This window comes from Myxocyprinus asiaticus, chromosome 18 (assembly GCF_019703515.2).
Source record: "Myxocyprinus asiaticus isolate MX2 ecotype Aquarium Trade chromosome 18, UBuf_Myxa_2, whole genome shotgun sequence".
Taxonomy (NCBI): Eukaryota; Metazoa; Chordata; class Actinopteri; order Cypriniformes; family Catostomidae; genus Myxocyprinus; species Myxocyprinus asiaticus.
The window spans coordinates 10,367,915-10,395,033 of NC_059361.1; the positions used below are offsets into that span (position 1 = coordinate 10,367,915).

The following is a 27,119-nucleotide window of genomic DNA, read 5'->3' on the forward strand; positions in this document are numbered from 1 at the left end:
TGAAAAAAAAAAAAAAACATATATTCTTCCTTACTTTCATCATAGCTTATAAGATCAGCCCCAGACTGTTAAACCATTCACGCCTCTTTGCGAAGGGATCTCATGACTTCATAGAATGGGCGATTAACAAAATTAAGTTACTAAAATATACAGTCGTTGAGAAATTAAAGCAATTGTTCTTTTCATGTAGCTTCCCTGTAGAAGACAAAAACGTGGCTTGAGCAATTGAAGACCCTTTGGCACGCGTAATTCTCATCTTTTCTGCCTGAATTCCTCAATATTCCTTCACTGTCATTAAATGGTTTATTGGCGAACACACATGTGAACATCCTCCAGCTGTCTCAGCGCTTTTCATTCCAATGTAGCGGCGAATCGTTCATTAACACCTCTATAATTGGATAACAATAGTCTCAATGGGTGACGCTAATGGAGGAAGCTGAATATTAGAAACGTGTCTTGGGGTTTTTGAGGAGTCAGCATGGGGTCAGTTATTAATGGTTGCCTATTCTAAATGGATGAAAATACAGAGAATTCAGAGATTAAGAGAATGGAAACCTTCAAATAGAATAGAATTTCTTTCATCTGAATGTCTGAAAATGGGATCTATCTATCCATCCATCCATCCATTCGTCTGTCTGTCTGTCATCTAAATATTGCACAATTGAATTTTTGTTGTACAATCAGTTTATCTATAACATATCTATTCTACAAGCTGGATCAAGAAGTGATTTTAAGGATGAGTTTTTTATCCTTAAACATTTTCATGCAACATACGCAACAGTTTTCCTCTTTCAGTGGCAATATGTTGGTAGAATATTTCCATCTGCTGGACAAAGGTTTCCACTACAGCAAAGAGACGACCTGCGAAAAATGATATAATACTTCCTTCTTGCAAATGAAATTTTCTGTGGGTTACATATTTATGTTTAACGAAAACAGTGGTGTCAAATGCAGACGTAAACTGTGAGGTTTGAAATCATGTCCATTCGCCACGCAAACATAGCAGATAAGCAGAGAGTAAGAAGGCAAACATTCTCTAACCTTGAACAGTTTTTGAAACTCCAATAAAAACAACCCAGTATGGTCTACACATTCTCACACTTTCATAATGCTGAAGTCAAAGTCCAAAGCAGTTCCTCCCATTATTGGGTCATACTATTTCAATGCTGTGCAGGGCCGTAGCAAGGAATTCTGGGCCGCTGTTGCTTTGGGCCCTTACCTATTAAAATAACAATTTTGAATTTGTTGTGGGCAACCCTTGAACTTTTGGGCACCTAGAATCATTACCACCTTTCCCCCACTAGCTACAACCCTGGTGCTGTTCATCTTATATGTAAACTACACAGTAAAAATGTTTGAACAGTTAACCTAAAATGTATTAAATGTGGTAAAAATCTAATTCTACTGATTTTGTTCATGTAAACAAACTTGACTACAGTGGGTTACACTAATGAATTACACAAATAAAATGTAGTTTGAAGGGATAGATATACAGCTCCGTAAAGTAACGTTCACTTTTAACAGTGAAAAAAAGTGACCATAAGGGTGAGATCCAGGGTCAGACATTATTATTATTATTATTATTATTATTATTATTTTATAATGGGGCAATATTTTTACCCTTATATATACAGTTGTGCTCAAAAGTTTGCATACCCTGGCAGAAATTGTGAAATTTTGGCACTGATTTTGAAAATATGACTGACCATGCAAAACAACTTCTTTCATTTAAGGATAGTGATCATATGAAGCCATTTATTATCACATAGTTGTTTGGCTCCTTTTTAAATCATAATACTAACAGAAATCACCCAAATGGCCCTGATCAAAAGTTTACATACCCTTGAATGTTTGGCCTTGTTACAGACACACAAGGTGACACACACAGGTTTAAATGGCAATTAAAGGTTAATTTCCCACACCAGTGGCTTTTTAAATTGCAAATAGTGTCTGTGTATAAATAGTCAGTGAGAGCTCTCATGTGGATGCACTGCGCAGGCTAGATACTGAGCCATGGGGAGCAGAAAAGAACTGTCAAAAGACCTGCATAACAAGGTAATGGAACTTTATAAAGATGGAAAAGGATATAAAAAGATATCCAAAACCTTGAAAATGCCAGTCAGTACTGTTCAATCACTTATTAAGAAGTGGAAAATTCGGGGATCTCTTGATACCAAGCCAAGGTCAGGTAGACAAAGAAAGATTTCAGCCACAACTGCCAGAAGAATTGTTCCGGATACATAGAAAAACCCACAGGTAACCTCAGGAGAAATACAGGCTGCTCTGGAAAAAGACGGTGTGGTTGTTTCAAGGAGCACAATACGACGATACTTGAACAAAAATGAGCTGCATGGTCGAGTTGCCAGAAAGAAGCCTTTACTGCACCAATGCCACGAAAAAGCCCGGTTACAATATGCCCGACAACACCTTGACACGCCTTACAGCTTCTGGCACACTGTAATTTGGAGTGACGACCAAAATCGAGCTTTATGGTCACAACCATAAGTGCTATGTTTGGAGAGGGGTCAACAAGGCCTATATTGAAAAGAATACCATCCCCACTGTGAAGCATGGTGGTGGCTCACTGATGTTTTGGGGGTGTGTGAGCTCTAAAGGCATGGGGAATCTTGTGAAAATTGATGGCAAGATGAATGCAGCATGTTATCAGAAAATACTGGCAGACAATTCTGCCATTCTTCTGCACAAAAGCTGCGCATGGGACGCTCTTGGTCTTTCCAGCATGACAATGACCCTAAGCACAGGGTCAAGTTGACCCTCCAGTGGTTACAGCAGAAAAAGGTGAAGGTTCTGGAGTGGCCATCACAGTCTCCTGACCTTAATATCATCGATCGAGCCACTCTGGGGAGATCTCAAATGTGCGGTTCATGCAAGACGACCAAAGACTTTGCATGACCTGTAGGCATTTTGCCAAGATGAATGGGCAGCTATACCACCTGCAAGAATTTGGGGCCTCATAGACAACTATTACAAAAGACTGCACGCTGTCATTGATGCTATAGGGGGCAATACACAGTATTAAAAACTAAGGGTGTGCAAACTTTTGAACAGGGGTCATTTCATTTTTTTCTTTGTTGCCATGTTTTGTTTTATGATTGTGCCATTCTGTTATAACCTACAGTTGAATATGAATCCCATAAGAAATAAAAGAAATGTGTTTTGCCTGCTCACTCATGTTTTCTTTAAAAATGGTACATATATTACCAATTCTCCAAGGGTATGCAAACTTTTGAGCACAACTGTATATAAAACTCAGTGTCATTCTTTTATGTAAAAATACTTTAATCAGTTTATTAATATAAATTCCAAATTGATTCAGTAAGGCTGTTAGACCTATAAATTTAATATCAGAATCAACTAATATTTTTTATGTATACATCAGCTAACGTAAACATAAAAGATTTCTATTCATTTTTTGTGTCATTTCCCCCCCTTGCCCACATTAACTTCTGACCCTGGTGAGATCATATCAGAGCAAGAACAAGAGATGTTTAAAATTAAAGCAAGAAGACTGTCTAGGATAAAAAAAAATTCTACTAATAATCTCGCTGTTTAAAAAACTAGACACTTTTTGATTTAAACTTTAAAATCATTTGCAAATTAAGCATTCTTTATTGTCTAGTATCACAACTTAAAATACATGTAATTATATATTTATATAATTTATTAATATTGTATATCATTGTATATCAAAACATCAAAAACACTGTAATCTCAGCCTTAAAAATAGCTACCAACCAACCAACTAGCATCAACAGCATCTAAGTTAATCATATTTGCAGGCTTTTGGCCATGTTTCAATTCATCTATAGAATTAGTAAACACTTAAAAACCCACAGCAATGGTCTCAGAGTTTGTGAAAAGTCAATCTTTTAATTTAAATACAATTTGAGCTGTTAACATAAAGCAGTTTAAACAAAGGTCTTATAAAACAGTACTTTGTGCATTTATATCCTTAGTCATTTATATATTTTTCAAAGTCATACAACAAGACTGAAGAGATATCAAAACAATATGGAGAACCAAATCTACAGTAGCCCCAAAATGTATTTTAACACTTAAGCCACACTTAAAAAGGTGTAGCATAATTTGTCTGCAGAAGCCTCAGGGTTTGATATTATGCAATTAAGTTCATAGATTTTTAAGTGTGGCTTAGTTGACCAAATACTTTCCTGGGGCCACTGTATACCAGGACTGCATTTCTAATAGATGCTGGGTATTTAAATTATTTTATCACTTTCTTTAAAAGGATTCTCGTAAAGTACATCTTTCACACATTGTGCTGGAAAAAAATCTGGACCATATACTTGTAAAAAACAGAATAGCTCTGTTCTCATAATATTAAACTAGTCTTCGCCTGCAACAATTAAAAAGCCAATGGGTTACAATACAAAATATAGTGATCTGCTTACTTGTAATAAAAATCTATTTTGTGTCCAACCATAAAGGTTTAAATATAAGTTCCCAATGTATAACATTCCCCATAATTGTCATTGTTATTTGATGAAAGCCACAAAACAATTTTACCACAAAAATATATGTTATAGCATCATATGATACAACAAGATCTCAGCATGTCTATCTTTGGTTTTCTATTCATTCAAAGACTTTGTGGTACATAAAGCAATATGGTATCAAATCTATAGATTGCACATCTATAACCATTGAAAGGGAGAATTTTGTAAAATCTACACAAGAATAAAAAACATACAGATATCTATTGTACATGCTGGATCAAAACGCAATTGTAATGAAGGGCTTTAAGCACTTAGTAATATTCCTATTTAATAGTTTTATGCAGCATAGACAACAGCAAAACAAGAGTGTGCCTGTATAGGTCATAGTCGGAAAGGTTTTGTGATTGTAAAGGAAGCCTTTCCAAACAGGCTTCCCGCTGTACATTCTGCATCTGTCTGGTGGTAACACATTCTTTGAAATCATTGTTTACTCCTCTCTATCTTTGAAATGTGTTTTTGAATATCATTCAGAGTAAATACAAAAGGATCTTGAACCTGGGCACTGAACGTTTTCAGGACTGAACGTTCTTAAAGCGCTGTAGAACAATCTATGTGTGGCAACAAATCTAAGTGACTGTTGTAAGTGCAGGAGGGTTTAATACATGGGCATCTCTAAAGAGAAAAATGGCTGTATTCTCCTTTGACTTTGCAAAAGGAGGCAAGGTGAAGGGAAGAAAAATGTGGAACAAGGGAAAAAGGGGCACGGGAAGATGGAGGAAGAGGACCTGCCCACCGGCAGTCATCTCTTCAGTGCTGTGGGCCACATGGTCACGTCGTCATCTTTTGGGCTCAGGATCACAGCTCCCTCTGAGTGAGGTTTTAGTTCTGTTAGGGCAATATTAAACAGATGATAAATATTAACATACTTTGTTACTAAAAAATATAAGGTGTTAATATATGATGTAGTGAGGAAAACAAGTCATACGTGTTTAGATAAAGATAAAATATACATTATTATGCATTTTCAGCACTAGAAAGCCGTCTTGGTTCTGGAAGTATTTTTTCCAAAGTGATTTTATAAAGTTCTTCATAATGGTGTTCTAAGCCATAAACAAACCCAACCAGCTAAAAGGTGAATAACACCATTAAAAACTTTGATTTGAAGCAAACAATTTGAAAATTGGACCAAAGGTACAAGACTGTGTACTTGCGGTCTTTAACGAAGTAATGAGCTACAATGCGAATACGAAATTGAATAAAAAACAATGATAAAATATAAAACTATTGATTTGATGTTGTTGATTATAAGTTTAGAAAAATACATATTTCAAATTGAATGTGAAATATTCAGATATATGCAAACATATCAGTAGTTTTGGAGTGTAGCAAGGCCATCTCGATTGCGTTATGCAAGTTGGCGGTTGCTGCAGAGCTCTTTTTGTGCACTTTGTTGTAGGTGTAGTTCTTTAACAAAAATTGCACTAATAAACACAATTTGAAAAAGTTAAAATAACATGGGCAAATGGCTTCAACAAGAAGCATATACTGTCGATTAACAACCCCGGATCTCACGGTAGGTCTGTCTTTAAAGGTTTATAAGTTATTGTAAAAAATCAATTTGCCAATGAAGTGAATGAATGGGATTTTAACTTCAGAATTACACTGTTGCGCTCTATTATAGTGCCGTCATAACAGATCATTATAGTGGTTATATACACATTAAACATATATCAAACCTGCTGTAAGCTGTTAGGGGTCTCTCTCCTTCTTCACCTTCACATCTCCAGCCAGAATGGTGGAGATCTCTCCTTGCATGAAGGCCCATGGCACATTGGAGCCCACAAGCGGGCACTTCTCCCCACTGGGGCAGTAAACCTCACTCCCTGAGCCCTGTCTGCGGATGAAGTCCCTGGTGCAAGGGAAACAGAATTTGTGCCCTGGCACTGATGGACATTGGACGAAGTGCGTGTCTTCCAGGCGCTCGTGGCAGATAGTACAGCACAGCGGGGCGCCTCCACCACCTCCTGAGGCTTCACCTCCTGTAACGGCCCCCTGGTCACCCCCGCCAGCGAGGGGCATTGTGACAGTCGTGGCTGGCCCACCCACGCTGCTGCCAGCTGAGGGTTCTCCGTTCCGTGACACCAGGCGTCGTGGACCACCGGGTGAAGGACTGGTGCTGTTCTGACGCCCTACACTGGCCGAGTGAGCACCGCTGCTGCCAGGGGCATCTTTCGGGGACTGGGTGGCTGTGCCAACATTGTCTGCCACACTCATGAGTGCTGTGATAGGTGAGGGGTCACTACTGTGGGTACCCAACCCCTCCTGGAGAGCTGGTGGCTGCACTGCTAGTGAGGTGGCTGGCATATGACCAGGGATGCCAGGATACACACCTAGCGGCCAGTGCTGGCGCATTTCCTCGGCGGTCATCCTCTCCGCACCTTCCGGCTCGGGTGAGGCTTTACGTCTGCGTACTCTTGACTGTGTGGGACGGCCTATATTGCAGAAAGCGGTGGGCAGCATGGAGTAACTGGCATCCAGGTAAGGCTGCGGGAGGGCTTCAGGGGCAGGAGCATCTTTGAATGCTCGCACAGCATCGCTGAGAAGATCAGAGAGAAGACGCCAGTCACTGGTGCCGTGTCTTTTCTCATACTCCACATATTTGTAGCCTGAGTTAATGACCTTGCCGGTATCTTTCTGAGAGTCATGGAACATCTGCTTGACTAAAGCTAATACGCTGGAGAACACGTTACCAGACCCACAGGGGTATTCTACAAAGACTTTCAGCTCGAACTCAACCACCAGCTTGGCATCGAAGGCAAACACTCTCCCCAGCAGGCCATGGTCCTTTTTAAAGCGTACATTAAACGGGGTGCAACCAGAGAGAGTGTGTAAGGCTTCACGCAAAGCCTTGGGGCGTCCCGCCCAGTCATCCGCACGGTTCCTCACACTTTCTGAGAGCTCAGCGAGGACTTCTGAGTTTCTCTGCTTCTCTTTCAGCTCTTTTTCAAACTCAGGGCTCATGAAAGATGCCACACCCACACTCATCCCCATGCCCAGGGCCTGTCTTTTACTGATCTCATTCAACATTGGAGCAGAAATGGTCATGGCGGCACTGCCAGCTCTGGCATTTAGACCGGGCATTGCCGTCAGTAGGCCATGAGGGGCTCCAACGAGCCCCTGTGCCATTAAATTAGGTGGTACAGCCCCTAACATAGTCCTTCTGGCATTAGGACTCTGCCTACTAACCTCAGGCGGACCACCATCTTCCAGTCTAGGCAGGCCATTTGGCAGCCGGGCGGACACATACTCTCCTCTTCCCCTCTCATATCGCTCGGAGGGCGGTCGGCCGGCCTCCATAGGACCCTCCTTACCACCGGGACCGTGTTTGCTACCAGGCTGTGGACCCGGAGATCTGCCATCCTGCATCACATGTGTTCGCTTCAGCTGTCGCGCTGTGTCAATGAGCAGCTCTATTCTGTCCGCTCCCTCGTAGTTCACGCACCCTCTGCACACTGCCTCGCTGAAGTCCCAGATCATAGCCCACGGCATCTTAGGCAAGTCGCAAAGGTAGCACCATTGCCGCCTGGAAGATGCCTGCGAGGTAGAGGACATATTTGATAGGCCCTCGCGATCTTGCGTTCTCAAATCCACCCTGATTTTCTCTTGAAGCCAGCCTCCGAGCGTATATGAGCGACTATTTCCTCGTTACGGACGAATAAATACAACTCCGTTTGACTTTCTGTCATTCAGAATAGATTTGTTTTGATGTTTCTGCCAATTCGTCTGGGCCGCAGAATTTCTCCTGGAAGACGTTCCGAAAGTTACACAACTATGAGCCGTTGCAGTGTGGGAAATGTAGTTTCACTGAAGCTCTCTTAGGATTTTTTTTTTTTTTTTTTTAAACTGACAGCAGGCAAATTGAACGTATTCTAAATTAAATACAAAATAAATATAAATCAAAACAATAGTCAAGATATAAAATAAAAAATATATAAATATATAAATAACAGTTTTATTTTCTACATGAATATTTAGACAACAACCAATGCTTCCACTGCTGAGTAATCAGATGCTCCACTAGTGATTTTATTTTCCTTTATTTCCACCATATATATATATATATATATATACTTTTGACCGGTAGTGTGTGTATATATATATATATATATATATATATATATATATATATATATATATATATATATATATATATATATACACACACACACACTACCGGTCAAAAGTTTTGAAACACTTGATTGAAATGTTTCCCATGATCTTAAAAATCTTTTGATCTGAAGGCGTATGCTTAAATGTTTGAAATTAGTTTTGTAGACAAAAATATAATTGTGCCACCATATTAATTTATTTCATTATAAAACTAAAATTTCATTTAAAAAAAAAAAAAAAAACGTTTTTGAAATTGATGACTTGGACCAAATAATAAAGAAAAGCAGCCAATAAGTGCCCAACATAGATGGGAACTCCTTCAACTTTTGACCGGTAGTGTATATATGGAAGAGGATTAGATCGATCGATCTATCTATCTATCTATCTATCTATCTATCTATCTATCTATCTATCTATCTATCTATCTATCTATAAAACCATGAACAAATGTTTGGAAAAAATATGGTGGAGCAGAGCAGTTATCACAAGAAATGCATTTAATATAATGAATAATAAATAACTGGTATCATCTAACCTGAAAGACTTTAATAGAGAAACACAAATAATTGACTATTTACTTTTATAATAATTTGCATTATTATAAAATGTAATTGAATACATTTCAATACTGAATTGTTTTATTTTCAAAATGCTTACTTTCAAGAACAAACTAATATCATAACTCTTTTTGTTATAAAATTATTCTCCAAATATAAATACTTTATTCTCGAGATATTGCCTAGTAGATCTATTTATTTGGGTGCCAAAAATATGATACGAGAAACGCTATAATTGCACTGATCAAAGTTTAGCCACATTAAACTTAACCAGACTAAGGTTCTTTTACTTCAATTCCCAGTTTACACCGCGGCTTTTTGAATAGGTGACATCACGTCCGCTTTTCCCTTCCAACGTCTTTCTAAACCTTCCGGTGTTAAATTACAGAAGTGGCGCCAGTCGTTTCAATGTTACTATAGTAGTTTAAGAAGTGTACACGTGTTTGCTGGTATAACTGTTTATTTGTGTTTATTAAATGAAACTCATGACATTTTTTTCAAAGGCATGATACTAAAGAAAAAAGAATATATATATATATATATATATTTTTTTTTTAATCAAATTCATTATTATATCTATACCAAGCATTTCGATAATAACTAATGATTGAGGGGACCAGCATACAAAAATTATTCACTTATTTTGTAATGTAAACAGAAAAAGGATTGGAAAAAAAAAACTCGAGTGTATGCAAATATACAGATAAAATAAATAATTCTGAGTTTTGATACTCAGATACATGATAAATGTAAAAGATAATACACAACCATATACAGTAGAACAGCAAAAAAAAAAAAAAAAAAAAAATATATATATATGATTTTGTTTTGTTTGGGGTGTTACTTATGGCACTGAATGTTCTTTATCATGTTGTGCTGGTGATTGTAGACCGAGATCCTCTTTGCCATTGATGGCTGGTCCATATTGACCCTCTAGAATTGCAGGGGGTGGTCGGTCTATATTTGGTCCCATTGCAGATGTGCGGTAATGCTTACAAACAGTGTACAGACCTTGGATGAAGAACAGCACGGAAATAGTGCTGTAGTAACCCCCATATACAATGAACTGTAATATAAAAGAAGATGCAAATTGATGTCATGCATTTAAACCTTTATTAAATGTACCCATGTTCAGTTCTTACTTGTGTTACAATGTCCAGTCCCAGAGCAGTACTATCCACCACAACAGCAGTTAGTATTGTTTGTAGGGTAAGTGCAACAAAAGTGTTAATGCCAAAGGTCAAAGCGTAACATTCCATAGAGAGGTTAACCGCTATCTGAAACCTGCAAGTACAAAAAATGATAATAATAAGCTAATTATAAGCTAAACAAATATGAAGATAAGGGAAAACACTCTTCAAAATGCACAGCGTGGCATCTTTATATGAAATATTCATGAAAAAGTAATCAGTCATAATATGAAAGTATAATGGTGCTAAATGTAAATGTTAATGGCTGATTTCTATGGACCTTTGCGGCATAACATTGCCCTGTTTTATGAATCAAACTGTGGTCGTCTTTCATAATTAATCTCGACCGCATGTTAATTGTGTAATGACTCACATTGTGATTGTAATAAGGAACATGTATGAGGCTTTGAAGATAGCGTAGCCTGCATAACACAACCAGATATTGTTGGTGAGGCCCATAAGAAAGACACACCCAGCACCTACAGCAGAGAATACACCCAGAGAGAGCTCACCCCACACTCCCCACTGTACTCTGATATGGCCGACAGAGAAGGCTGCAGCTGCACCTGTAAGCAACAATCACAACATGAATCACAATGTGGAAGATGTCAAATCTGTGGACAAAGCAGGATTGAGGGAAACAATTACATGCTCTCTGGCAAGGAAATGCAATTAGACTCAAATTTTACTCTGTATGCCACTTATGTGAGTACTTGGTACAAATTTAGTATGTTGCTTTTGTTTGAATGTTCTTTGTCTTGTCAGTACTCTGAGATAAATTTTTCTTCTGCTGTGATTAAAGTGACTATAAACCAAACCCCTACCGATGTAATTGCTTAAATTATTTTCTCCCACACAGCTGAATTCTTTCTATGCAAACAGCATACCAATTAAGAGAGGCTTTGACAGACTTCTGCTCAACGTATTTGACAATTAGACATATGATTTATGAATAAAAAAGGGTTGGTTTGGCTGGGCATATTTCTGAAGTCAGTTTTATACCCTCTTTCACTATAAAGATAACAGATTTATTACACTTTTGATAGTGTTTAGGATTAGTACAGTCTCTTGTGTTCACCCTGCTGAAAGGCCAGTATAGCATGTTGTGGTTTGGATTCTAGTCCCAAGCATGTGATGCTGGTGTCCCTTCCAGGGTTTTTAACTAGCTTAACCCTTTAATCTTGGATTGGCCCACCAGCAGGCCCACAGAGAAAAAAATAATTATCAAAATATTAATAATTATAGTCTTGACCAACACAAATAGGTATTGTTTTAAAGCTTAAAAGCTGTACTTTACACTGAATGTAAACATGATGACCAAAACTGAACAAGTTCTTTGAAATTTGCAGACAAATCAGAACTGTTCCGTTTTGATAATTTATTAAAATTTTATTCTGTACAAATTATTGTTATTGGTAAAACATCAAGTTGATCAAATAGCCATGTGTCATATGTCGTTGGAAAACTCTCAAAGAGTAGAATACAATCAGCCTTTTTGTTTTTGTTTTACTCACAGACAAAAATATAGCAAGTAATAGTTAAGTACATGTCTTTGATATACATGTTACATGTAAACAGGTGTGGCTTACAAGCCGCATTTACGCTTATAACTTCACGAAAGATAAACAGGACATAAAATATCACAAAACACTACTTAGAGGAGGGGATTCCCTTTAAAGCGAGCCCACACACAACATAATCGGATGCAAGGATCATTAGATAATCCACATGAAGCGCAATGTGCACACAGCACATAATGTGCTATCTGGCAAAAAACAGATTAGCTTTCCTGGATCAGATGACTTCATCGGAAGAGTCATGGAATGCTAAACCAATCGTATTAGGATTCAGATCGCTGCAACCAGAGGTGGAAGTCACCAGGAGATGGTCACCAGGAAATGGCGCCAAGTACGTGACACAGACTCAATGATGGCTCAGATGACACAGAATGGAACTCATGTTACTCATGCCACCATGCTTTGGAGAGAGAGAGCACACTTTTCACTGTTGTATTTGCATGTGTAGTTAGTTCTTATGTACAATTATTATGTTATATTTGTTTGGAGAGGCTTTTGGAGACTTTTTTTAACACTAGGATACATTTTTTTTGTAATGCTTTAACGTTTGTTTTGCTTCGTTGTATCACAACACAACATTTTACTAAGTTACTGGTGACATGATTGGGAACAAAACAAAAGCAGTTTTTCGGAGCTAACTTATTTCCACCCTGAGATATTTAATGTCAAATCAGAAAAATTAAAAAATGTGGTTCAAGTTTATTTGTGATGTTTCAGCAGTTTCTAAGTCTGAGAGTCTCATATCATTAAACAATTTGAAATGTTTTCTTTAAAATGATACCAAACAATTGACCCTCTTTATAAGCCTTTAATGTTGGGCATCCCACTGAAACAGGAACTCTTTAAAATCACCTTCAGAGCTTAAAGGGTTAAAGGGATAGTTCACATTTTGTCACCATTTACTCACCCTCATGTGTTTCTAAACATGTATGACCTTCTTTTTTCCATGGAACACAAATAGGAGATGCTATTGATGTATTTCACCATCCTCCACAAAATGTCTCACCTACAAGTGTGCATACAGCCTCCACTCCACCATTATACACGGCAGATGTACTGGAGGGCTCGATGTGGTCCCACATAAGCTGAACATAGTTGAAGACCTGTCCATATCCAGCTGTAGCCAGAGCCCACCAGAGCGACCACTGAACAAGCCGCCTTGAGGAGTACGATTCTCTAAGACTCTCCAACATTTGTCTTCCAGAGTGTTTTAAGTTTTTCCAAGCACAGCATCTTCCTTTTTCCTCCTTTCCTAGATCTTTCCCCCCCTCAGATGCCTCTGTTAACGTGTCCATAGACACCTCCACTCCACTTTTGAAAAACATTCCATGCTTGGGCATTGGTAGGCCCAAAGAAATAAAAAAAGCCACTCCCATTAGACCTAGAGTAATGGTGTTTACATGGAAGTAGCTTGTGCTGGCTAATGATATTAACAACTGCCCTAATGTCGCCCCAAAAGCAAAGCCTGTCAACATAGCACTGCGGACATATCCAGTGGCTTGTTGGTAGTGTTCGGGAGGTATGACACTGTAGATATAAGAAAAGTAGGCCACCTCAGTGGAGGTGACCATTGCATAGTTGAACTGCAGGTAGGTCATAGCAGTCAGGCTGTGAGCAAAGCAAAGAAGTATATAATTTGTGACTAGAAAGAGACCTTGAGTTACAATTAGAGGTTTGTATCTCAATAAGTCTGTCAACAAGAATACTGGGCAGAGGAGGGACAGATATGAGTACGTCCAGATTGGAAACAGGTAGTTTGTTACCTAGACGAGAAGAAAGATTGTTAAAATAATAAAAATAATAATAATAATAAAAGAGTACAGGAAAAGTTAAGGACTGGAAATCAGTGTGGTTACTACAAAGGCTAAATTGCTCAACAGACATTTCTAAGATAAGATAAACAAGTCATTGAAAAGCACGTGTAGGATGAGTGCAGTATAGCCATTGTGGGAATTAATGCAAAATATGAATGCAATATTAACCACTATTCTGACCAATTTTAGTTTTGTTTTTGGATACTGATGTTTAAAAACAGAAAATATGACCATTTCATCCATGGGCACCATTGTACTCTGAAAATGGTTTGTGTGTGGAAATATGTTTTTTATTTTAAAGAATTTCTGTTGCAAGATATCAATTTTCTAAAACACAATCAATAGACATTCATTCTCATTCCCACTGTAATAAGATTCCATTCATTATCATTAGTAACAACATTAGTTAACATGAACAAACAATTAACAATATATGTTATTATTATTATTAATATTTGTTAATGTTAGTTCATTGTTAGTTCATGTTAGTTTATAGCGCATTAACTAATTTTAACTAATACAATTTTAGATTTAAAACATTTAGCTATTAGTAAATGTTGAAATTAATATTAACTTAGATTAATAAATGCAGTAGCCTAAAAGCTTTTTCATTGTTACTTCATGTCAACTAATGTTGTTAACTAATGTTAACAAATGGAACCTTATTGTAAAGTGTTACCAGAATATCTAATGCCGAGTGCTAAGAACATAATGATGAAATTGCACTGTTTGTGCATTACTTTTGTTATTTTTGTGTCTTAATAGTTGTTCTGAGCCCTCAAACAATCTCTAAGGCAGATCTTGCTCGTGCAAAAATGGACAAAGCAATACTCACCACTTCTTCTGAGATGTTTTTGGGCCCAACCAAGTAAGGTGTAAGAAAAGGTTCTGCTGGTCTACAGTTGGCAAAGAAACCATAAAAAGAGAGCAAAGCAGTGGGGAAGACCCAGTCTGATCTCTTAATTTTCACCCAGCAATTCATCCTTTCTGCCTGGATGGACTACCAAAGTCCAGCAGCTACTGTGGTTGGTTGGTTTGGTGTATGTATGCTATTATATTATATATATATTATTTTTTTGCTGTGCAATGTAAAGTAAGCCAAGTCCATCTCCTGATTTCACAAATGAACCTGTGCAAGATGGGTAACTGAACATATTTATGACGGAGACTTTGATCTGTGTGCATATGTGTTGTTTGCACGCAGCAGTTTTAGTGTTTTAATTTTCTGTTGGCCTCAGCCAAGAATTAAAACATTACTTTGAGAATTAATAAACATTTTTGGAACAATAATATATATAAATGGGGTTAACAACAGGTGAAAAAATAAGAAAAAATACACAAAAAATAAAATAAAAATAATTATCAGTCAAAACTACTCTGTGGGCATGCGCATTGCATAGCGCATGTGTCTCATCGCCATAGTAACGGTTTGTTGTTAGTCTTCAGTGGCGTGATGAGACTCAAACGGTTGCACATACGCTATTACCCACCAGGTAATGTAAACATTTTAAGTTGTATATTGTCTCCCATTAACCTGATACACATTGTTTTGTATAGTCAAGTGTGTCTAGTTCTGTGTAGAGGCCAAAATGATTGATACAGTGGTTTGAACTGCAAACATTTCAACCAGTTTTATTGCTGTGCAGGAATATTCCTGGATTATGATCAAGGGGGGCAGCTAAGGACCAAATCCATTGATCTGTTAGACTTGACTCCAGAGTAAGTATGATTTTTAAATAAAGAAATGCCAATACAACTAGTTCACTCACTAGTTAGCAACAAGTCCTCCTGTTGTTATGGAACTGACTTGTTGCGTTTCTCGTAAAACAGTCTGCATTAAATCGAATATTTCTATATTTAATAACAGTGTTGGGTGAAGTAATTAATAATGCAGTTAATTTCACGATTAAGTAATCAGTGTAGTCAGTAATGTGATTATAATTTTATAGTAGTAATTCGTAATTTGTATTGAATTTCTTTTTTTTTTTTAATAACTCATCATTAAACACTGTTTTGTAATGTCACCCTTTTGATTGATTTAAAGTATTATTTTAAACATTTTATTAGGAGTTGGAGATATTGTCATGCTATTATTAACTTATGCTTTAATGAGTGAATTTATTTTCCCCCTCCAGGACTGATGTGAATGAGTTACTTTCAGAAATTAGAGCTGCTGAGCCTCTCATCAACTCATCCTGTGCTGAGCAGGTGAAAATTCTGATCCAGAAACTACAGGAGAAAATCAGCCAAAAGGATGACCGTAAATACTACCTTTTCAGGGTACTATGTTTTACTTAACTGATAAGTCATGCACAAGTGTACATGTTTATATGTTTCACAAAAATATTGGTCCATTAATACACATCTGTGCAGATCCTTTCACGGTTGGGTTGTGTATATTTTACTTATTGTGGAAATCATGATTCTATTCTATTCTATGCACTCAGCATTCTTCCGAGTGTTTATTTCTATATATCTGAGCGTATATTTACTGTTGATATAATTATTCTATTCTGTTCTATTCCATAATTGTGCTGGATTGGTAGGAAAAGTATATCTATACAGATACATTACACAGCATTCTTCTGATTAAATATTTGATTTATTATGGACATTATTCTATTCTATTCTATTCTATGCACACTGCATTCTTCTGAGTGTATATTTGAATGCAGATATCATTATTCTATTCTATTCCATGATTGTGCTAGATTGTTAGGAAAAGCATATCTATATAAAAACACACTATTATTTTGAGTTTATATGTTATTTATTGTAAATATCAGTATTCTGTTCTATTTTACGATTGTGCTGGAGTGATAGGATAAGGTTGTACAGGATACAAACTTTTAAGATCACTGTTTTAACACATTTTTTATTTCAACTAAACACCTTAATTTATACTGAATGGCCAAATAAAATGGATTTTTATTAACTTTATAAAGGCACAAGCCCTGATCAAGTCTTCCTACTTCGACAGTAACCAGTAGGTGGCAGTAAAGTGGTAAAGACTGCTGTTGTTATACATCAAAGTCATAGCAATTGTGTATGGAAATTACACAGTCAAGATTATAGATCTGAAATGAATTAATGTGGTTAAGTGCTTTCCCCCTGAGTGTTTGTCTTTTCTCTCTCTGTCTACAGGCACTCCAGGCTCACATCTTGCCCCTTACGAATGTAGCCTTCAATAAATCAGGATCGAGGTGTGTTTATCAGCCATGCTCACATGCCTATCCTTACACCCCCCTTCCCTGTAATTCAGTCTCTCTCCTTTGCACTCCATCTGTTTGCAGTTTTATAACTGGAAGCTATGACAGGACATGTAAAATATGGGACACAGCATCCGGAGAGGAGCTGCACACTTTGGAGGGTCACAGGAACGTTGTGTACGCCATCGCCTTCAACAATCCTTATGGGTAACAGCCACCCTCTTGCACTTTTAAAGGGACAGTTCACCCAAAAATGAAAAATCCATTGTCATTTACTCACCCTCATGAATGTAAGCAGAATGTTAGCCTCAGTCACATTTGCTCAATGAAAGTAAATGGTGACTGAGGCTAACATTCTGCTTATCATCTTATTTTGCGTTCCACTGAAGAAGAAAGAAGGTCATACGAGTTTGGAACAACATGAGGATTTGTAAATTATGACCGATTTTTCATTTTTATTTTGGTGAAATATCCCTTTAATTTTCTCGTTGCAACAGAAAAAAGCAATCTCTGTGATCCTCTCTGCCTCTTTCTGCCCGTTCCTCAGCAGGATTAGGGCACTGCAGGGTAACTTCTGTTGTTATTACAATTGGAGCATTTGTCACTTTGAGTCATAACAGGAGCCCTTGTCCTTTTTTCACTCTCTTTGCCCCCTTTCTCTCTCTCTTCCTCTTATTTTTCTCTCAGCGACAAGGTTGCCACAGGCTCCTTTGACAAGACCTGCAAATTGTGGAGTGCTGAAACAGGAAAGTGCTTCTACACATTTAGAGGGCACACAGCAGAAATCGTATGTCTGCTTTTGTTCTGCTTGTATTTAAAATAGTGTCAGCAGTTAAAGGAACAGTTCACCCAACAATGAAAATTCTGATGTTGTTCCAAACCTGTCTTTCTTTGCATTCTATGGAAAACAAAAGATGTTTTGAAAAATGTCCTGGCTGCTTTTTTCCATACAATGAAATTGAATTGGACTAGAAGCTCTTGAGGACTTTTTGTGATACTTATAAACTTTTATGATTCTTTTTTTATTCTTTTTGTATTTTATTATTTTATTTTCAGAGCTCGACAGCCCTTGTCCCTATTCACTTTTAGTGTAGGGAAAAGCAGCTTGAATATTCGGCAAATGGGTGGAAAAATATGTAAATTGTCATTTGCGGTGCGGGTTGGGAATCAAAATCTTTCTCATCGTTAATTGTCACCAAAACGTTAGGCTACGTGTCTATTTTTCTTAAATGCTCCGACTCAGAGTGACTAATGTTAGTTTGATTGCTTGTGTGACGTGAGCAAATAAACCATTTTTGTCTGCTTGATGTAGTTGATTTATTTTAATGCAGGTGCGTTTCGGATCGCGGTCTTTATGTTAGACGGGCCAGGTCGGGTACGGAATTAAATTAATGCTGCTGTCGGATAACGGGTCGGGTGTTCTTTTAAGTACTGCGGGTGCAGGTTTACAAAACAGTACCCGTGCAGGACTCTGCTTCAAATAACTTGAGTAAATAACAGAATTTTCATTTTTTGGTGAACATTTTTTTAATGAGTGTGTATGAATGCTTTATTGTGCTTTTTGAATTCAGCAAAGACCATTTGTTGTATTAATCTGCAAAATGAGTCTCATTTTCTGTATGTGCCTACTGCTAGGTATGCGTGGCCTTCAACCCTCAGAGTACCCTGGTTGCTACGGGCAGCATGGACACCACAGCCAAATTATGGGATGTTGAGAGTGGCGAGGAGGTGTCCACATTGGCAGTATGTCTAATTTTTAACTCCTCTAGTTTTCCTGTTAGCAGTATTATTGTTCTTTCAACTGTTTTTCACTTACAATTCTCTTCCATCCCATCCTACACTTTTCCCTCCCATCCTGGTCTCTTTCATCTTTTCATAATTTCCCCTTCATCTCTCTCTCTCTCTCCTAAGAGATTTTAATGATTTCTCTTTAATTCACAGTGATCTCCAATGATCAGAAAACTCACCCATGCGTGTGTTCATAAATTAATTTGTTAAATCATTCATTACTCCCATTTCTGCAATAATTCAATCATTTTGTCTCAAGGCATTGTGTTCTACTTTATGTAGTCAACAGTACTGTAACATGCGCACACACAGAATCTAAACAAATGAGTCATGTGATGCGGTATGAACTAAGCCGTAAAGATACAGACGAGAGGAGGGGAGAGCATTTGGGGGTCTTTTCCTCTCCGCAGCACGTGGCAAAGCAGTGTGACTGAGAGCTGTGTGCGTAATTACCCCTCTTAACTCTCCAATTATTTCTCTATGAATCTAAATTATGAATAGCTCTGTGAGTTCTTAAATATGAATCAGGTAATGTTAATATAATATTACTCGCTCAACTGAAACACTCTTCCTCTCTTCACTCACACTATTTCTCTGTTTGTCACTTTCTCAGGGTCACTTCGCTGAGATCATTTCTCTCTCTTTTAACACAACGGGCAACCGGTTGGTCACGGGTTCATTTGACCACACTGCCATTCTGTGGGACGTTCCTTCAGGCAGGTCTGTGTGTTTGAGATTCACTGTTATGCAACACTCTAATAAAACAAGACTATTAAATCAGAAGATTTTGGTTTGACTTCCTGTCCTTGGCAACCTAATGGCATTTTGTTTGGTAGAAATCAAGAATTGTCAGTATCATCATGGTTGCTGTTTTCTTTCATTTTCTCCCAGGAAAGTTTACGTTCTGTCAGGTCACCGTGGAGAGATCAGTTGTGTTCAGTTCAACTGGGATTGTTCTCTCATCACCACAGCCTCTCTGGATAAAACCTGCAAGGTCTCTTTCACATTTTCTGTCTCTTTTCTCTTAATTCTGTAATCGTGTCTCTTAAAGGGGTCATACAGTATATATATAGTGGCTTTAAAAGTCAATATATTGGCTGACGTGCGCTTTTGGAGCGTGTCACTGTGGTTGCATCATGTTTCACTGGTTTTCAGTGTCGTGCACATCAATATTGCGTATTTAGGATGCTATTTTAAGTCCAACGTGGTTTGAAACTTCAAAAAATAGAAGTGTGAAAAAAATCAATATTTGCACAGCCAGTGACCTTATTTAAGTGTACAATTGTGTTTTATGGATGTACTCTATCTAATGTATGTCTGCTTCGTGTATATATATATTGTCACTGGACATTGTGTCTGACAGTTTTTTTAATTTATCGGACATTGGGATGTTTTAACTGTAAAAAAACTGTATTTACCGGCTAATGGAAATCCTGACCTGTACAGCGTGAGTTGTGCTTACTGCCCCCTGCTGACTGCGAGTCGAATAAACATGAAGGTGGTCCTTCAAGCTTGAATTGCTCCTTTGGTAGGAAAATTGCTTATTACGCAATATACGTACGGTCATGATGCATGATTACCTTACTTTCCTGAATATAAGTCGCGTTTTTTTTCATCATCTGAGCTCCTGCGACTTATAGTCCGAAGCAATTTATATACATAATTTATACGTAATTAATGTTGGCCATTCAAACGCACGCACACTATAACACATATGCTAAGACACAAACATCAAGTTAAAGAGATGGTAGTAGTGATTTAAAGTGGCCTATTCAGAGTATTTTGCCTTTAAATATGACTTTATGCAACCAGCTTATATATTCTGGCCCATCAACATTACTGTCCTAATAAACTCTAGACTGCCGTCAAACGCAACTCCCCACATGCCCACAAAGAGATGTTTCATCATGTAGTAAAAAACATTCAGTTAGTAACCCAGATAGTTAATGCAGAGCAAGTTTGCTAACATAAGAAATATCCACAGATAGACAGTCTCTAACGTTAATGAATGAATAGAATTCACCAGGCATACTGTTTTATTTACAGACTAAAAGCTGTTTATTTGTATACAGCATAGAGTTTCAAAGCATAGTGATGCACATTTGCTGAGGTAATCTTCATAATGGAGCACGTCTGATGTGAGCAGCTGAAGGGAAGTCGGGACTCGGGCGGCTGCTTTCTGGAAAATACGGCAATTGCGTTAATTTTTGCACCTTTTTTTTTAAATTATAATTATTCACACTGAATATAAATGTATGTGTGTGTGTGTGTATATATATATATATATATATATATATATATATATATATATATATATCAGTATATATATTTTTATATATATATATATATATATATATATATATATATATATATATATATATATACACACATATACATACAGTATACTGTTTTTATGCGAGTGTATGGCTAATTTGGATCGTTGTGTGGTTTGTGTGTTGTGTAACAAGTTCTTTGTGCATGTTTGTGTGTAGGTGTGGAACACAGACAGCGGTCAGTGTTTGGCTACTCTGTTAGGTCATAATGACGAGGTGTTAGACGTGTGTTTTAACTACACTGGTCAGTTAATAGCCACTGCTTCTGCCGATGGTGAGACACACCGCCACACACTACCATTCTATTCATTCCATTCTATTCACCTCCTTCATCAACATATTTCTCAAATTTTCTCATTCTCTTCTGTCTTTTCATACATCATCATTTTCTGGTGAGACTGCTGTATAAAGAAATAAGTAATTATATGTTGATTAAAGAAAATGGAAGTCCATTTTTAGGACCATTAATATTTTTTTACATTGTGACACATTTTCATGACAATTAAGCACTTTCCCCACCTCAGTTCTTAATACTGTAATTAAGAATATATAACTATCCGGGTTACTAACTGAGTGTTTTTACTACATGATGAAATGTCTTTTTGTGGGCATATGGGAAGTCTATATATATATATATATATATATATATATATATATATATATATATATATATATATATATACACACACACACACACACACACACACACACACAGTTCCATTATAAGTGCCTTACTGTAACAGAAATTTTAATTTTGTTTTGTAAATAAACGAGGGTTGAGTCTAAATTATTTTTATGGTAATCAATATTTTTGCCACAAATGCTGTCAATTGAGCTTAACTTGTATTAATGCCGGAACTTTCTTTTAATTGTCATGAAAATAATGTCTTAAAAGTAAAAAGTCTTATTGGTTCTAAAAATAGGCTTCATTTTCTTTATGCAATTTTTTTCCTTTTGATTTTGGGGTGAAATGTGACCTGGTTATGTTCAGAGTGTGAATATGGGTTTTTGTGTGCAGGTACAACAAGAGTTTACAGTGCAGAGACATTCCTATGTTTATGCAAATTAGACGGTCATAAAGGGGAAATATCGAAGGTAAGGAAATGCCATTATCTCTCCATCTTTGCCTTGTCACTCCAAATGTCTTTTCTGACTCAGTACTTCCATATCTCTTTATTTGCCTCCAAAGGCACTCATTTCCTGTCTAGGTCCCTTCCTGTTTATCTCCTTCTGTTTTGCCCTCTTGCCATTACTCCAGCATCCTGTCTGCCATGTTCATCGTCTTTCACTCGTTTCTTGTCTGCACATTCTTGCCCTCTTTCTTTCTCATTGCTCTTTTCATCTGCCTGCTTTTCTCTTTTTATATTTACTTATCCTTAATCGATCTTGCCGTAATATCCTCTCCTTTCTTCTCTGCCCCCCCTCCCAAAAATCATCATCAACACAGGAATATTTCCATTTCCTGTGTATAGATGATAACTCAACCACATACTCAGTTCTGCACAGAGTTCAGAGCTATAAAAAAACATCTGTCATATCAACACAGGTCAAATTTAGTTCAGCTGTCATTCCTTCTGTCCATGTCTTTCTTCATCCCTCTGTTTTCTGTTTTTTTCTTTTCTCCGCACACTGAAATCGGATGTTCCCAAAAGCAAAACAAAATGTAATTGTTCCATGATGGAATATTATGGACGGTCCTGGTGCATTATCATAACAAAAGGCAGAAATATAAATAGATTTTCATTTTCTCTCTCCTTCCTTCTCCCTCTCTCTTTCTCGCTGTAGGTGTTTTAATCCGCAGGGGAGGTGCCTTTTAAAATTCAAGGGATAGTTCACCCAAAATATTTTAAGTCTGTCAGGATTTATTCACCCTCATATTGTTCAAAACATTTATTACAGAATGGGGTAGAATGACAGCATTAGTTACTATTAGCCATAGTTATTGTATGGAAAAAAAATGCAATGAAGGTCAATAGTAACTGAGGCTCGCAGTCCCTAACATTCTGCCAAACATCTTTTGTGTTTAATGAAAGAAAAGTAATTTATTACACAATGTTCATTTTTGGGAGAACTATCCCTTTAATTGTATCATATTAATCTCTTATGCACAAGAATATAATCATTCCCAATCATTTGTATTCCTTGAAAATGATGTTTTAAGAGAGTTACACATATGTCCATTACAATTGCAGACAATGGTAAATATTTCAGATTTACTTGATGCATTACCACTTTTGTCATCACATTGAATTATGTTGTCACAAATAGAAAACACAATGACATCTCCCTCCCTCTCTCTCTTTATCACTGTAGGTGTGTTTTAATCCGCAAGGGAGTCGCATTTTGACAGCGAGCGTGGATAAGACTGCGCGTGTGTGGTGTGTGAGCACAGGAGTGTGTTTGCAGGTGCTGGAGGGACATTCTGATGAGATCTTCTCCTGTGCGTTCAACTACGAGGGGGACACCATCATTACAGGCAATTACACACACCTGTGTAACACTACATACTCACAAACACTGCTGCTGTATCTCATTTCACTCCCTAGTTCCCTACGTAGTGAATCAGTATAGCGTGAACACAAATTTCAGCACTAACACTGAAACATTTAAAAACATTTGGCACTGACAAAACATTTTGGCTGGTATTTACCAACAGTATCGCTATTTATGTATGTATTTGTGGTGGATGTTAAAATGTACAGTGCTATTTTGAAAGAAAACATATACAGTATAAATTAACAAATAAATAAAAATGAGGGCTGTCAATAGATAAAATGTTTTAATCAAATTAATTTAATGATGTGCCAATTAATTAACTGAATTAATTAAATATATCAGTATTTAAGATAATTCAGTAAATTCAATTTATCAGTTTTACATTATATTATTTTTCTTTGATAAATATACTGTATGTATATATATATATATATATACATATATAGTTAAAATTAAATGTATAACATTAAAATGATAAATATATTTTATAAATATAATAATTCAGATAATTCAAATACATTACATTATTGTGGCAGATGGGTAAAGCATTACACAAAGTCAATATATTGTTTATTGTGTTTTTATATTTTTTAAACATAAGCCTATCACTGGCCTACAGTCCACAGCAATCCAGTTTACAATTGAGTTTGCCAATAAATGAGTTTATTAAAGGAATATTCTGTGTTCAATACAAGTTAAGCTTAATCGACAGCATTTGTGTGGTATAATATTGATTACCACAAAAAATAAATTTGACTCATCTCTCCTTTTCTTTCAAAAAAGCAAAAATCAGGGTTACAATGGAAGTGAATGGGGTCAATCCGTAACGTTAAAATACTGTGTTTAAAAGTATAGCCACAAGACGTAAACAATATGCATGATATTAGTGTGATAAAATCACTTACTAACCTTTTCCGTGTAAAGTTATAGCCAATTTTACAACTTCGTTGCTATGACGATGTAATGTCAACAAACCCTAAAATGACTGTAAAAAATTATGATTGAAACAACTTTACAGCTCAAATAATACATGAGTTTTAACAGAAGAATAAATGTATGTGCCTTTATAAAATTATAAGCTTAACAATTCTGCTTTTAAACCCTTCAAAAATTGGCCCCATTCACTTCCATTGTAAGTGCCTAACTGTAACCTCCATTTTTGCATTTTTTGAGTAATTTTTAGTCATTAAAAAAGTTTAACTTCAAAGACATGAATTGTAATTTTGCAATATATGTAGGAAATCATGAGCACTCACATTAAAATGAAGACTCCAGTCATATCAGTAACCTTATAAAAGCTGTTTTATTCTACATGGAGAGGGTCCACGCATGGGGGCTGCCATGTTAGAATCACATGACCAGCCGAATTCTACTCGCTTAATCTCAGTAACCATCCTGTTATTTGACACTTTCACTCATTGATTTAAGTAATTATGGTTAAATGTGAATATAAAATTTCTACAATGACATCTGAAACTAAAAACGATTGATTTTAAATGATGCTGCATCCAGGTGTCAGTGTAAGTCCAAGATGACAGAAAAGACAAAAGTTACTGAGTGCACCTTTAAAGAAAAGGAGGGACAAAGTCAAAATTATTTTTGTGGTAATCAACATTACGCCACAAGCTGTCGATTGAGCTTAACTTGTATCGAACCAGAATATTCCTTTAAGTTCTTACAGAAACATGAAGGTGGCACTTCAAGCTTGAATTGCTCAAATGGCTGGAAAATTCCTTGTTAGGGAATTTATGCACGATCAGGGGGCATGATTAATTCATTTTTATAGAAATAATCGCACTAAATTAACTTGTTAAATCGACAGCTCTAATAAAAACAGGGGAATTTTAATTTTCTTCAAACAAACTGAATACATAAAAGTTTAAAGGATTGCTCACTGTTTTTACAGTCTGGGAATTTATAGGGAGCGAATGTTTCACTGCGCTTGAACGATGAAAAAAATGGCTGACTACCTGGCCAGTGCACTGAGAACTGAACAAAGGAGTTGATTGAGACAAACCAATAGACACACCCTCATAAACGCATTTAGGGGAGATGGGCTAGTTGTCACACTTTTTACTACAGTGAATATTTCTCATGGTAGGTTTAGTTTTGAAAGTCAGTTTCTGCATTGCAACATATCTTTAAAAAAAAAAAAAAAAAGCCCAGGAAAAAATATTCATTGAACACGCTGAGCTTTTGTGACAACTTGCCTTATGAGTGGGACACGTTGTCACAGTGGAACCATTGAACCACTACTAAAGGTTTCATGTGAACATTGGGCAGGACATGTTCCCCTGTCAACCCACCACCACCACCACCACCACCACCAAAAAATAATAATCTACGCCTCTCTTTAAATCTACACTGTTACTGGCTTTTTAGCAAAATTAAAAAACTAAAAAGCACAACACGTTTCAGGAAACAACATAAATGGAAAAGGTGGAACATTTCTGACATTTAAAACACATGTGACAACATGCCTTTCATGAAAAATTCCTTTGTCCAAAGAACACATTTAAACCTTTTGATAAAAATCTGCCTTCATAATATAGTTGACTCCTTCCTAAATGTATGCCAGTGTAGTTTGTTTTGTTTATAGTGTTTGCTTGTTTACCACAGCTATACAAAAATATTACGATATACTTTGGAGGGTAGAATTCATAAAAAATGACTCTAATTTAAAATGGTTTCGAAACAGTTGTTTAAAACCAACATACAAAACCTCTGTTAGAGAAAACACACATTGGAGAGTAAATTGAATTTTTTACTCCAAATCTTTTCATTTCTTGTGATAACTAGCCCCGGTCTCCCCTATACCCCACAGAAATATTAACTCACAATATGTGATCATCATATACCAATAATTTTAATCCTTGTTGTTGCTTTTCTGCAGGAAGTAAAGACAACACCTGTAGGATCTGGCACTGAGACACTCGACAGCAGAAAGTGTGCTGGACTCTTGTAGAGAATGAATTGGGATTACAGTATTCCTAGATCTAGCAGCTCTTTGGATTAGCATTAGGGATTTAGAGTACTGTAAAAACTTGTGTGTTATGTAAAGTCACACTGCCGTACTCTTTCTGCTGTGGGCAAGAAGAATATGTAGTATTTGTAGAGGACACTATTTTTGCAGGTTAATTTGCTGTGCTAAATATTTTTAGACCAAAAAATATACAAGTTAAACTCAGATTAAGCATCTGTGGTGTGCTGTCGATTATGACAGAAAATGATTTTGACTCTCAGTTTGTAAAAAAACAAAACACATTTACAGAAATGCACTTTCAATGAAAGTCATTTTGCTTTTTTTTTTTTTTTTTTTTACAAACTGAGGGAGGAGTCTTCTGTTATATTTACTCTCTTTCAAAATAAAGGCTGTTGACATGAAACTTACCTTACGCAAATTTTATTTTGAAAAGATAAATACATTCAGGTATACTGTGACGGACTAGATACAGTTTTGTTGTGCGCTTTCAACGCTGATATTAAAACACATACATTACTATTATGTTA

The 27,119-nt window shown here is 36.7% G+C and overlaps 4 protein-coding genes across 4 annotated transcripts in view; 1 reads left to right on the forward strand and 3 right to left on the reverse strand.

Moving 5' to 3' along the window:
• Positions 1 to 3,607: 3,607 nt before the first annotated feature.
• On the reverse strand, positions 3,608 to 8,329 carry LOC127456178 (interferon regulatory factor 2-binding protein 1). The gene is made up of 2 exons (XM_051724536.1): positions 6,212 to 8,329; positions 3,608 to 5,360 (listed from the first exon to the last, which is right to left on the reverse strand). Exon 1 carries the CDS (start codon positions 8,085 to 8,087, stop codon positions 6,225 to 6,227), a length of 1,863 nt encoding a protein of 620 aa, XP_051580496.1. The 5' UTR covers positions 8,088 to 8,329; the 3' UTR covers positions 3,608 to 5,360; positions 6,212 to 6,224.
• A 1,597-nt stretch (positions 8,330 to 9,926) lies between these two features.
• slc19a3b (solute carrier family 19 member 3b) lies at positions 9,927 to 14,765 on the reverse strand. The gene is made up of 5 exons (XM_051724550.1): positions 14,619 to 14,765; positions 12,976 to 13,732; positions 10,766 to 10,958; positions 10,345 to 10,486; positions 9,927 to 10,268 (listed from the first exon to the last, which is right to left on the reverse strand). The coding sequence occupies exons 1-5, from the start codon at positions 14,763 to 14,765 to the stop codon at positions 10,047 to 10,049; spliced, it is 1,461 nt and encodes a 486-aa protein (XP_051580510.1). The 3' UTR covers positions 9,927 to 10,046.
• A 458-nt stretch (positions 14,766 to 15,223) lies between these two features.
• Positions 15,224 to 26,999, forward strand: daw1 (dynein assembly factor with WDR repeat domains 1). Its single transcript, XM_051724552.1, has 13 exons — positions 15,224 to 15,276; positions 15,430 to 15,502; positions 15,919 to 16,063; positions 16,928 to 16,986; positions 17,077 to 17,199; positions 17,680 to 17,779; positions 18,628 to 18,735; positions 19,394 to 19,500; positions 19,672 to 19,774; positions 21,273 to 21,387; positions 22,132 to 22,208; positions 23,427 to 23,589; positions 26,503 to 26,999. Exons 1-13 carry the CDS (start codon positions 15,237 to 15,239, stop codon positions 26,535 to 26,537), a joined length of 1,248 nt encoding a protein of 415 aa, XP_051580512.1. The 5' UTR covers positions 15,224 to 15,236; the 3' UTR covers positions 26,538 to 26,999.
• Positions 20,410 to 27,119, reverse strand: part of LOC127456174 (A-kinase anchor protein SPHKAP-like) — a 187,054-nt gene continuing 180,344 nt past the window's right edge. The window contains exon 14 of the transcript XR_007899799.1: positions 20,410 to 20,959. The gene's annotated coding sequence lies outside the window, so the exon portion shown is untranslated. The remainder of the gene's footprint in view (positions 20,960 to 27,119) is intronic.